Here is a 13,690-nt window from a genome sequence, read left to right on the forward strand (position 1 = left end):
CTTTTGCTCATTGTGTCCCACCATTCCCTCTCACAGTATCACTTACATGAAAGAAAACAAGCTGCTCATTTATTATGATCAGGCGCTCAACTAACATTTAATTCCCATAGCAAACCCAACAACCCCCTCACAACTATTAAACTCTATAAAACCATCCTTATATATACGACTGAAGCTATATCCCACATTCATAGCATACAACATTAGCTTCCATGTCAAGTCCTCGGGTTTTTGGCACCACTCTGGCTGTTGCCCTAATAGCAGTGGCAATGGGCACAGTCATACTTGCACCACAAGCCAAGGCAGCTCGTGCTTTCTATGTGTTTGGAGACTCGCTCGTGGACAGTGGCAACAACAACTACTTGGCAACCACTGCACGTGCAGACTCTCCTCCCTACGGCATTGATTTTCCAAGCCACCGCCCCACCGGCCGCTTCTCCAATGGCTTGAACCTCCCTGACATTATCTGTGAGCATATAGGGTCCGAGCGGGTATTGCCATACTTGAGCACTGAGCTCACGGGTCAAAAGCTACTTGTTGGTGCCAACTTTGCTTCTGCAGGAATTGGAATCCTCAATGACACTGGGATTCAATTTGTATGTCTCTAGCTACATATATAGCCATATATAACGTCCACATTGTTTATATACATTTTTTAATAATCAAATTATCTTCTCTAGCTCTTTGTTTGATATACATTGTTAACCAGCTTTATATAAACGTAAGTTTTTTGAGCTCAATAACTATAACATACCAGATAAATTAGTTTCAATAGTTAAGCCATTTTCTAAAAACATAAGTTTTTAAGGTCAATAGTTGTAACATGACAAATAGTTTCGTTTTCAGAAGATCTAGCTAGATTCAATTTAACTTATCACGCTCATACTATATTATCTCTCTACATGTGATCGATGAAGTTGTATGTGAGAGTGAGATTGAATGTAATTGTCTAAGAAATTATGGAGTTTGACATGTGAAAATCAACCAATTACTTGTTGCATGTCATGCATGACTTATGAAGAACATATATACATGTTTAATAAAATCATAATGAAAACCCGGCCTAATTAAATATATATATTAATTGCAATTGTGTTTGCAGGTTAACATAATAAGGATCTTCAGGCAGTTTGAATACTTCCAACAATACCAGCAACGACTGAGTGCACTCGTGGGAGCAGCGCAGGCAACTCGGGTGGTGAACGATGCACTTTTCCTCATAACACTCGGTGGCAACGACTTCGTTAACAACTATTTCTTGGTGCCCTTCTCCGCAAGATCACGCCAATACTCCATCCCTGATTACTCCCGTTACCTCATCTCCGAGTACCGCAAAATTCTCTTGGTACGTAATCATATTTTCATTAACTACTTAATTAATTACATGTTAATTTCTTTTTTTGGAAGTTTTGGTGATCAAATTAATGTGTATATATGTGTGTTTGGTGAATCTGGTGATGAGTTGGTGATGAGTTATGACAAAGACTTGTTTGGTGGGAGGGATTCAAAGCATTTATATGGTCTTCACATATAGTACATAGTAATTAATACTCGACAGACATGCATAGACTTTTTCACTTTTATAGGCAATCCCACGAGAGGGTCAAAACTTCCTAAAAATGACCCCTAATTATGTATGTATAATTCATATATGGGTGTTCTCACAAGTCACTATATATAGTAACTACCCCCAAAGCCTTGCTAGAGACATCAAAATAAATCTCAAAAATTAATTTGCTAGAGAGTAGAGACACAAATTAATTAAGTAATTTTGTAAATGAAACTATTCTAAAAATGAACGTTTGTGACATTAATTGCAGAGACTCTACCGATTAGGTGCCCGCAGGGTCATGGTGACCGGCACAGGACCATTGGGCTGTGTTCCAGCAGAGTTAGCCCAATGGAGTCGAAATGGCGAATGCGCACCTGAACTCCAACAGGCAGCAGCGATCTTCAACCCGGAGCTGGTTCAGATGATCCAAGGGCTCAACAGCCAGCTCCGGGCAGATGTTTTCGTTGCTGCCAATGCCTTTGAAATGAACATGAACTTCATCACCAACCCCCAAAAATTTGGTTTTGTTACATCCAAGGTAGCATGTTGCGGTCAAGGACCGTACAAAGGGGTGGGCCAATGCAACCCGTTGTCAAGCCTGTGCCCGAACCGGAATGCCTATGCGTTTTGGGATGCTTTTCATCCCTCTGAGCGTGCAAATCGGCTAATTGTGCAGCAGATCATGACCGGGTCTAGCAAGTACATGCACCCAATGAACCTGAGCACCATAATGGCCATGGACTCCAGGAACTAATTAATTACTTAATTAAGGATTCTAGCTCTTTTGTATTGCCTGGTTTGGTATATATGCTTCTATCTTCTGTGGTTATGGACTTAATTATAGTATGCTATTTAATTTAGTTGGTATTAATGTTGTCTTGAGCTAGTGCTGTTGGCATGATTAATTGTGATGATTCTGTAATGCTTATTCTGGTGTGCATTGTCAAATTAATTAACCCATTAATGCACATAAACAGTGCCCAATATATATGAAGAACTGGACCTGCACTTTTCAATAAACCGTAGAATCTCATGATCTCATCCACAGTGAAGTGTTCCTGGCTTGGTAGATAATAGAACTGATAATCATTATTATTCAGTGCGATATTGTACAAGCCCTATATTCTAAGTATTATTAATGCAAACCAAGCCATTCTTATCATGTTAATACTTAGAGCCGACAAACAAGTAAAATATCCGAATCCGTTCATACATGGGCTTCAAAATGGGCCAAATTTCCAATGGGCTTAGAATATGCTAACATCTCAGGAACTCTTGCTTGACTCATTACGAACCAGCAACTCTTGCTTGACTCATTACGAACCCAAAGCTTCTTCTTCTTCTTCTACTCGAACGCGCTAAGTAAAGCACCGAAACAGTAATTCCTGGTGAGTTCTATAATATATAATTCCAACGAATTCAAGTTAACAACTTTGATAATCTCTCACTGTCTCACAAATTAATTTTTGTTTTTGAATAATATCGCAGATTCGGATTGATTATTCTTAAGCATGAGTGAAAGTGAAATACCAGAAACTCCATCTCTGATCTCCTTGTGCGTAGAGGCAGTTAAAAACGAACTGCTTCGCGGTAATTTTCTGAAATTTCAGCTTCGCCGGATTTGCATAAAACCTGCATTTACTTCAAAAAATGGCTGATTTCGATTTGCAGGCGATGATCTGTTGCCGATTATGCATGAGCTTCCTTGGGACTTGTTCGATATTTTAGTTTTGCGGTTACCTCCATTGGCCTTAGAAAAGCTACAGACCGCAGTGTACGTCGAAACTGATCAAAGTTCGCAAAAAAATTTAAATTTCTAATTTTTTGTGGAATATTATCCGATTTCTTGTTCAAGCAGGCCTTTTCAGGACCGAGACGACCATGAGTTTGCCGATGGAGGCCTCAGAAATGGTAGAAAGCGTGGAAGGTCTGGAAGAATTTGAGTATTTTATGTATTCTTTGTTTGGTTGAATGTAGAAAGGCATTAATAAAACTATGAAAATGCCTAAATTTTGTTGCAGGTGTTCGAATTTTGACACGGCATGGAGAAATTTGTTTAAGTCGCGGTGGCCGGAGCTTGGAAACGGGATTGATCCGCATGACTGGCAACAGATGTATTGGGAAACGCATCTGCAAGAGTATGCCTTTTTTTTTTTATCGAAAGAATAGTGGTTACTATTTTTTGTTCATGGATCATTTGGCAATTTTTTGTTATGAAACCATGGAGAACAGTTGCCTAGATGAAGTAGCAGAGATAGCTTCACTGCCCTCATTTGATGGGTGCCTTTGTGAAATCAAGATTTCAGGTACTAGCTACTAGGGTGCTTGAATAGCATTTGAAGTACATTTGAATATGTGTCTTTAGAAGAGGTGTCTTTTTGCATTCACTGATAGTCTTGCTAATCTGGTATGTGGTTTATCTAATCATATTTTTCTTCTATGCAGACACTATTTTGGAATTGATAGGTTATAAGGGTTACGTGGATAATTCAACTTGTGGTTCCAAGCTATATGACCATTGCCAACAATTTGGTTATTATGCTAGGTACGTGTAATTATGAGGGCATAGTCCTATGTCCTTCCAAACTGGTGGGATGGTCGCATGGTCAAACATTATTTACTTGTCTATATACATTTATATATCCCCATCCTCTTATTTTTTTTCCCTTTATGCAAACATTATCTTTTTACATCGTGTTCGTATATTTATGCAGATGCCTGAGACTTCAAAATGTTCTCTGTGGTGGAGAAATTTCTGTAAGTTACTCTACTCATGTGAAGATGCCAATAACATTTGGAGAACACTCTGTATTAAAATCTGAAAAAGAAGGGGTCTTTTAACTAATTTCCTAAATATAAAAATCTTAAGCATCTATTATAGGTGCTCTGTTATGAAAGCTTGTGAGGCATGCTATGCTTAATCTGTCCAAAAAAAAAAGACATTAGTGATGTTGTGAGAAATAACCTGATCAACAATGTACCCAATTAATTGAAACAGAAGCTTTGTTGAGTTGAATTCAATGTACCTATCGTATATGCATGCTTGTATGCTTGTTTAACTTAATCGCTTGAATTGGTTTGTGGGCAAGTCACTTTGCATAAGTGTAATACTAATCTGTTGCAGCATTTATTGAGGAACTGCAAATTGCAGAGCTTGGAACTACGGTGGATCAGATCCAAGGAGCATGTAAGCTCAGTTCTTTCTCTTTGAATGTTCAATATATAGGCTACAATGGGACAAGTATTTTTCTCAAGGACAGACCACTCCCCCAGAAAAGAGGAAACTATCTGAAAATCCTTTAGGTGGCCAAGTAGGCAGCCTTAAGCTGTTTCTTCTAAGTGCCTTGTCTCGTTTTTAAAATTTTCTGTGAGTGAGTGAGATGATGGCTAAGTGGGTAGCTCCTTTAAAAAGATGTCATGTGTTAAATGCATGGAAAGATATTGCCCCCGTGATCCAAAATATATGTTGTACATACTATACCAAATCACAAAATAAAATAGAAATCTTCATTTCATATGATTCCCCTGTACCTCTCCAGATTATATTTTGTACCTAGTAGCCAATCCCATAGTCAATAAGTTATAGAGAGATCACACGGTTTATGTGTATGCTAAATGCTTCGTTTGAGCTGCCGAAGTGCTGATTTTATCAAATGCCTGATGTCATATACATTTCTACAGATTGATGGATTATGCAAACTTCTGAATCAGAATAGTGAAAGTTTAACATCACTTGAATTCATTCACTGCAAGCTTTCTTCAGCTTCTATTAATGCAATATGTTGTTCTCTACCCACAAAGAGTGTGCAAACACATGGGATAAAGAACTTCTCAATCAGCACATCAAGTTTTCATGAAACAAACCCAGCTTCCTTACCTCTTGGACTTGTGTCATTTATGTCCTCAGGAAGGTATGTCTGTTTTTCCAATTTCTAGTATCACTTAAATCTATCCAATTGTTGTATAGTGCGTGTTGTTGTTGGTTAAAATGGCATGTACAAAAGATCACAAACCTTGAAATATAAATAAACAAGAAAAATGTATGGCTTTGCTTAATATATAAATATCATGTTGCATAGCTGGTGTTTGGAGGCTTGTTTGTTTTAAAAGTATACTTACTTTATTATGATCCTTTCGGGATTTTAGCCTCGGAGCTTTATGGGTTTGGAATTCAATTTTTTTGACCAAGGTTTTTTTAATGCCTAGTTTTCTTTAGTGCACTTCCAATATGATTCTAGGGGCACTTAAAACTTGTTGGACCGAAGCATGCACAGAAGAACAGACAAAATTAGTTTAATCACTTCTATAATATAATGTGCTGCCATTTACAACCATTTGCAAAAAGTTTTAAATCTTGATGCATGTATCACTATAACATTTTTCTCCCCTTCTTTTTTTGAATTCTATGTATCTGTGGGCATTCATTTGCATCTTGATTAATGATCGAATTTCTCCAACGGCATATATTCGTGCTTCTGAAATCTGTCTTATTTTCCTGTCAGGTCCTTGCATTCTCTAAAACTCTCTGACAACCACCTTGGCCGCAATTTTGCAAAAATGGTTTTTAGTACTCTTCTCAATGCTTCGTCTTGTCTATCCATCCTTGACCTTTCTGATAACTATGTGAGTGATGCATTTCCTTTTCAAAAAATTTCTTAGTCTTTAAAATCCTATTACCATAAACTAACATTAAGTGCAGATATCAGGCTGGCTTTCTGAACTCTATTGGAGATCACCAAGTGGCCCCCCAACACCTTTAGGAATTGGAAAGTCCTTGCAATCATTACGGGTGCTCAATTTAAGGTATCAATTTATAGATACTTTGCCTTCTATGCAAATTTGTATTCCTGAAAATAAAAACTTATGACAGTTGTGAAATAGCCTGATGCCACTGGTTGTATTCCATGCTGCTACACAGAGCCTATGTTGAAAAAGAAAACAAATATGTGGGTTTTAATTTTTCTTATCTGATTTTAGGGGAAATATTCTAAATAAAGATGACGCAGATGGTCTTAGATATGCTCTCATTCATATGCCTAACTTGGAGGTCCTGGATATTAGTGATAATCCTATTGGGGATGATGGAATCAGGTTGGTTGAATTTTCGATCCCCACATATTCATTGAGCATTTTTGGTACAAGGTCTAATATTCTATACCATCAATGTTTCAGGAGTTTGATTCCCTATTTTGTCGAAGCTTCTGAAAACTGTACTCCCTTTGCTGATTTAGTGTTGGAAAGCTGTGAGCTTTCCTTTCATGGAGTGACTCAACTCATAAATACCCTTTCAACCCTAAAGAGACCATTGAAGTCTCTATCTGTTGCTGATAATGACCTTGGCAGGTTTGTCTGGTCGATTTTGGCTTAGATGTTACACTTCTTTATTTATTACGTTCTTTCTCAAGATTTACTGGCTTGATAATCACTATTATGAAGCCAAGTAGCAGCAGCTTTGGGAAAACTTTTGTCTACATCAATTCAAGTACTTAATGTTGAAGATATTAGATTGGGTTCATCTGGTTTTCGGGAACTACAAGAAGGCGCAACTAAGGACTTGAAGCTAGTTGAGATCAACATAAGGTTCAAAATAATTCCTAGATACTTTTCTTCTATTTTTTGTTGTAGCTGATGCCAGGAAATTTATGAAGTTAATAAATTATGTGTAGCAAAAACCGTGGAGGAATTGAAACTGCAAATTTTGTCTCAAAGCTCATATCGAGGGCTCCAGAACTTGTTACAGTCAATGCTTCATACAATCTCATGCCTGTGGAATCCTTGACCATCATATGCTCTGCCCTTAAAGCTGCTAAAGGTATTTATTTACTATACCGAGAGTCTATTTAGTAGTCAATGCCGTCTGAACCATTAACTTTGTGCTGCCTCAAGTTTCATTATCATTGGTATTTGCATTACTAAACAATTCAGGCTGCCTAATTGATCAAATGTTCACTTTCAGTAAAAGATTTACTTTGCTTCGCAGAGCCCACCCCATAAACTGAAAATATATTATTTGTGTTCGCTGTTATGTGGTCATGAGATTGATGTTGAGAAATATAAAGTCAGGATCCTATCAAAAGAAATATAAAGGCTAGGAGGTTAATGGGGCATACAGGTGGGGCTGGTAATTCAGTTGTTTCATAGTCATAGCCTTTTAACATATAGTGAATCACAACACTATCGTCCAAAAAAAATCACAACACTTTTTTTGTGAATGGTTGCACTGTGCACTGCTCCATCCAGAGTTACAAGGATGCATATGATGTATTACAGTTACATTATTTAGAAGAACTGCATCCAAAACTGTTTAGATGAAAGGTCTTTCGTCCAAATCTCACATTGCTTTGAAGTTTGAGCAAAGAGAGGGACTGCTGTTGGATTACTTTTAGTTGTGTCTGTTGCAGAAGCCTATAAATACCAAACTAGCAGTTGTTTTGAAGGTGGGGCACAAGTCATAAAAAATTAGCACCTTATGCATTTTTATGTGAATAGAAACTGTTGCCTCTCTTTAGAACATTACAAGAAACAGGTGTGAATGGAAAACTTGGAGTTTTATATGCCTATATATGACTTATAAGCCTCTGTTGTGCCTGCTGCTACAATTGAATGGAAAACTTGGAGTTTTAAGTAACCTTTATTTATTAGGTAATCTTGAGCGTTTGGACTTGAGGGGAAATACTTGGGACTATCAACCAGTTTATGCTTCTATGCTCACCGACATCCAATGTAATGGAAGACCCATTTTGATTCTTTTGTCATCACCAACTCCAGAAGCTCCTTATGACGATGATCCTTAAACTACGTAGATGGGTTGGCTCACTCTCTATTCTTATCCAACTCCTGTTATACAAATTAACCCATTGAAGTTGCCAAAGCTTCATCGCTGAGCTACAAAATTATGTGTATATTGCTTATCTACCTTTCTTACTGTAATTACATCAAGCGAATATAGGCCTCAGTTTTCATTTCTTGCCGTCCATATGTATTAGTTTGATTCATTCGAAGTGTTGTCAAATTTTGTGCTGTTGCGCATATTCTTATATCAAACAAGTTCAATGGCTGATTGGTTTGCACTTTTCAGTATTTTGTGGGAAAAGAAACCTGACCTCCAGTCATTGGTTTTACACATGATTTCTATTCACAGTTACGTAGTAGTTTGATGTGTCAATTAACGGTTGATTATAACAATTAATGTGACAGGTACAAACTAACGATCGCATAGTGTGATCAAATAATGCATTCCACCTGGCATTACTCTTCGAATAGTTTAGCTCATTCCTAATTGCGGATTATGTTGATACTTAATTTTTATTTTATACCTATTGGAATAGTTTAGCTCATTCCTTTAACTTCTTGAGTTTGGACCTGCCATAAAAAGTTAAAGGCTATTGTGTTTTATGTAGTAGCCACATCCATGGCTGGAAATGAAACCATTTCCAAAAGTAGTAAATTATTGCCACTACTCATTAGCACCAAGATACAAGGGTATGGGCTACCTTATTGTGTTCTATGTACCCATCATCACATCCATCGCAAAAAATGGAACCATAACAAAAAGGGTGTGGTATGATAGCTCTCTTTTTCTCCATTGTTGTACATGCCCAAAGTTTTACAATCTCAATCTCTTGATCAAAGCTTTGATCAAGAAGAACATATTTATGTTAAGCATTGGTCCTCGTGGGGTGGTGCATAACCCAACTCAAGCTTACCCAACAACCCTAATCAGCCAAGCTGTAAAGGGTCAAACTATTTATAACATATTGCATATATCATCCACTTTGATTTATGCATTTAGTATTAGTATAATAGTATATGCATCATGCATGTATGACTAACCTAACATGAACATCATAAAGCAAGCAAAGTGGACCACTTTAGTGTCCCCTTCTTTTTAGTGCGCGCTGTCCCAAAGAGGTTGTTGGCTAGGCTTTGTCATGAAGTTAGGCTTTTTTTCTTATTTGAGCCGTTTCAATCATCCCCTTTTTATATAAACTTATCCCTTCTTAATCTCATTTAACAAACATTGGATTATGATGCCTTTGAATGACCCGTGAACAAATTATTTGTCACTCATTTCTGGTTAAACTGATTATCAGTTTTAGCTGGATTATCTCTCTCTCATTATCATGGGTCGAGACTTCAAGCAGCCAACATATCAACAAAATCGCTTGATACAGGTTGAAAAATACTTTTTTTTTAAGGACAAAAAGGTCTTTTTCAACACTCACATATAAAATGAAACTTACGCAGGACCCGTCCCAAGTAAGTTCGGGTGTTTTTGTGCTTATGAGAATTCGAACTTCCATACTCATTTTATTACCAAACTTTTTTTGGGGTTATATTAAGAGGGATTAGTCAAAACAATAGCCCAATTCTTAACTTATTATAATCTTAATCTATTTTTCTCCGCTCACGCCTCATTCCGGTGTTTTTCTCCCTATATGCCCCATTTGATTATTTCTGCATTTTGAAATATATTAAACGGTTGGACTATCAGATACCAAGGTTTAACAGTCATTAAGTAATGCAGTGCTTGTTAAAATAAATATATATTATAGGCTTTATAGCCTACTCAATGCCATTCTATAGAGTACAGACAACCTTTGCATGGATTTCCAGTTTCATTTGATGGAACACAATTAAGAATAAATTAACATGAATTAATTATGGTAGAACAAACATTATTCCCCCCAACATGTTTGTTTATGTTCCTTTTTTGTTGAGGTCTCATATTGATTGAATGATCAATACGAAACAAAGAAAACGTTTTCAATTATAAAATGCTTGCTTTGCTAACAATATAATAATTCGTCTTCAGAAACATATAAGAATAGCTGGCAATCGATCTTCTGAACAAATATTACTCGCTTTTTCTAGCTAACGGAACAATTTTTGCCTCAACATGTGACACAAATTATACTTTAAGCAGAAAAAAAAAATATTATTCATTACTTTTTTGATGTATAGTCTATTTCTCTCATATGAGTATTGTGGATTCTTCACACATGGGACCATGTGAGAGCCAGGGAGGAACAAGCAATGCTTTGGAAGGGAAAAGGTTACTTTTGTTTTGTGGGATAGTCACTATAATTAAATCCTATTTAAGCATTGTTTGACATAAAATTTTGGCCTGGGTCAGGTCAAAATGCAATATTGTGCCTTCGGGTGTGTTATTTTCCGACAAAAATACAATGTGAAGAGTAAGAAACAACTATTTCTCTAAATTTAACCATTTAAAATGTTACTAATTAATAATTTTTTGTTGACTTTTAAAAACTTATTCGTTAAAAGATTCATCAATAACCAATTTTCACCTTAAGCTATGTTTTTTTCCCAAAAGACTGTTAGGAAGTGACTTACCATTGCATTTTCGTAAAAGCCTATTACTTTGGGCCTTTGGCTGCCTAAATGTTTAGGTGAGATCATTCATCATGTGGCTGGAATAAAAGCCTAATTGGTGATTGTATGCCTCCTTAAAAACAATGACCCATATATCATAATTGATTAATAAACCAAAAAGAAATCCATCAAGTGGTATTACACATCAAACTTTACAAGAAAATGTTAATAACATAAAAACTTTTAATGAGCCTGTTGCTGTCTCAGGTCATACTTGAAGTTAACATCTAAGCATTAAGATTTGGCCTAACCAAGGGTCGCATTAAATGACAACGAAACCTGAGAATTTAAGAATGGCAAAATCTAGATATATATAAAAAAAATAAAAAATAATATACCCAATTTTTCACACAACAAATTTTAAATACAACTTGACTATAAATTTTGAAAATTATTACATTTATTATTCTAGCAAAGGCTTTAGTCATTTTTAGTGTCTTAAAAATATAACCCCCCGGACTATAGTGTTTAAACCGATAGGCTTCAAACACTTTTTTTTTTTAATTAACCAATAATTAGTCTATGAAATTTGATCTCATTTTCTCTTTCCACAAAGAGAAGACTAGATATCAAGAGATTAAATGGTTATTGACGGCTCGTGAAGGGTTCGAGAATCATTCAATGGTTAGAGAGGTGAGCTCAATGTTTTAAAGGAACCAAATTTAAATTTGTAATCAGAACATATCATACCATTTGACGGTTTTGATCAATTATGTTAGGCAAAACAATCAATAATTTATTAGACTGTTGATAAAAAAAATAAAAAATAAAAACTTGCCTATAATAAGGATATGAGTTGACTTGACATTCCAAGAGATGATTTATGTCTTGAAATTTAAAAAATTGTTATGTGATGAAGTATAAAAAATTAAAAACATAAGTGTTGTGATATTATTGGTTTGAGATATAAAATCAGTCATATTCATGTTGTAGGGATGTTTTTCTCAAAAAAATGTTATAACAATGACAATGATTAACAGTCTCACAACATCAAAATATTAATGCACCTTAAACCCCTTTCAAGTGCTTCTTTACTAATCCATAATCCGATTAAGAGGAATTGAATTGATGAGGAATTAGATTGAGGATAAATTATATTCTCATTGAATCTGTTTACTAAACTATCTAGAATCAGAATAAGAATGATATTATGTGGGCATCTAATTACTAAAATGTCTTTTTTCTAAATAAATGATTTTATATGATATTTAATAATGTGAGGGTATAATGAGAAAAAAAATTGAATTTCTCCAAAATAAGGAATCAAAATACCACCGTTACCCAAGAATCTAATTCCTCTAAAATAAAGAATTAAATTCCTGATATTCTGTGAGTTTCATTTGTTTTTTTATTCTCATATGATTAGTAAACACAAAAGTAATTCATAATCGGAATCCAACTCTTGATTTTTAAGGAATTGAATTTAAATTACGGATTAGTAAATATATCATTACTGTAAGGCCCCGTTTGGGATTGCGGTGGAAGACCCAAAAGCTGCTGTGGATGACAATTCTCAATCACTTACAGCAGTTTTGGTGTTTGGTAAAAAAATTAAAAACTGCTTTTTCCCACAATTCTCAACTCCCCACAACAAAAACAGAAAGCAGGTTTCTAGGTGCTTTTGAAAGCTGCAGTGAATCACAGCAACAATGAATATTTTATTTTACCCATAATATCCTCATTGATTTCTATATTTTAAATTTTTTATTTTAAATTTAAAAATATGTCCATTGTTAGTTATATTTTATATTGTGATAATTAATTATAATATTTTATTTGCACGGTTAAAATTATAATATACCTAAAAAAATAATAGACATACTTATTTAATAATGTGTTCTTAGAAAAATTAATGCTAATAAAAATTTGTAGCCAAAAATTTAAAAAACAAGTAAAACACATGTTATTTTTACCAAACAAATAAGTGAAAGACACTTTTAGTATCATGTCTATTTTAGTAATTATTCACAGTCACAGCACTTTTACATTAGCATTTACCAAACACTTTAATACTATTTTTTGCACTCACAGCACTTTTGAAAACATACTTTACCAAACATTCAGCTGCTTTACTTTACAGCTGACTTTACTTCACAGTTGTTTTACCTCACAACTGTTTTTTCACACAGCAATACCAAACTGGCCCTAAATATGGTAGTGCACTTATCTCACATTTAGTTTTGGGTAGGACCATTGCATGCAAAACTTTCTAGGGGTGGGCATTTGAAACCGAAAATACCGAAACCAAACCCGTATCGTGTCAATTTTGTGCCAAAAAATAATACCGATTACATACCATACCGACACCGTACCATACCGATTTCAAATCGGTATGATATCGGTATGAAACTTTCAATACTGTAATATATCGTACCATACCGAATTATATTTAATTTAATTATTTAATATTCTTTTAATTAGGTGTCGTCATATTAGTAGCTATTTGGGCAAGTCTATAGACTATAGTAGACTTGCCCACAACGAATTCCCGATCTCCTATTCTAATATTCCCCACTCCCCAATGACATTTGGACAAAAAAGTTAACTGACCTAATATGTAAGAATATTAGGTTAGAGTTAGACAATTACTAGCAAATGATTAACAATTAATATGTAAGAATAAAAGTGTAAGGAATTGATAATGTCTTTTTGGTTGTTATTTGTTAAATGTTGTTTTTTAACAAAAAAAAAAGTTTAAAATGTTGACATATTCCGAAACCATACTGAATCATACCGAATTCA

At 35.1% G+C, this 13,690-nt stretch overlaps 2 protein-coding genes across 2 annotated transcripts; both read left to right on the forward strand.

Moving 5' to 3' along the window:
- Positions 1 to 212: 212 nt before the first annotated feature.
- LOC147276015 (GDSL esterase/lipase At4g28780-like) lies at positions 213 to 2,373 on the forward strand. Its single transcript, XM_086253717.1, has 3 exons — positions 213 to 596; positions 1,103 to 1,345; positions 1,821 to 2,373. The coding sequence occupies exons 1-3, from the start codon at positions 213 to 215 to the stop codon at positions 2,304 to 2,306; spliced, it is 1,113 nt and encodes a 370-aa protein (XP_086109843.1). The 3' UTR covers positions 2,307 to 2,373.
- Positions 2,374 to 2,825: 452 nt separating this feature from the next.
- LOC147276016 (RNI-like superfamily protein) lies at positions 2,826 to 8,612 on the forward strand. The gene is made up of 17 exons (XM_086253788.1): positions 2,826 to 2,940; positions 3,041 to 3,142; positions 3,224 to 3,326; positions 3,411 to 3,479; positions 3,574 to 3,690; positions 3,785 to 3,858; positions 3,998 to 4,097; positions 4,267 to 4,309; positions 4,677 to 4,739; positions 5,234 to 5,463; positions 6,055 to 6,175; positions 6,252 to 6,355; positions 6,530 to 6,643; positions 6,725 to 6,895; positions 6,989 to 7,132; positions 7,219 to 7,364; positions 8,195 to 8,612. The coding sequence occupies exons 2-17, from the start codon at positions 3,064 to 3,066 to the stop codon at positions 8,344 to 8,346; spliced, it is 1,830 nt and encodes a 609-aa protein (XP_086109914.1). The 5' UTR covers positions 2,826 to 2,940; positions 3,041 to 3,063; the 3' UTR covers positions 8,347 to 8,612.
- Positions 8,613 to 13,690: the final 5,078 nt, after the last annotated feature.

Source organism: Dryas octopetala, chromosome 8 (genome assembly GCF_963921425.1).
Source record: "Dryas octopetala chromosome 8, drDryOcto1.1, whole genome shotgun sequence".
Taxonomy (NCBI): Eukaryota; Viridiplantae; Streptophyta; class Magnoliopsida; order Rosales; family Rosaceae; genus Dryas; species Dryas octopetala.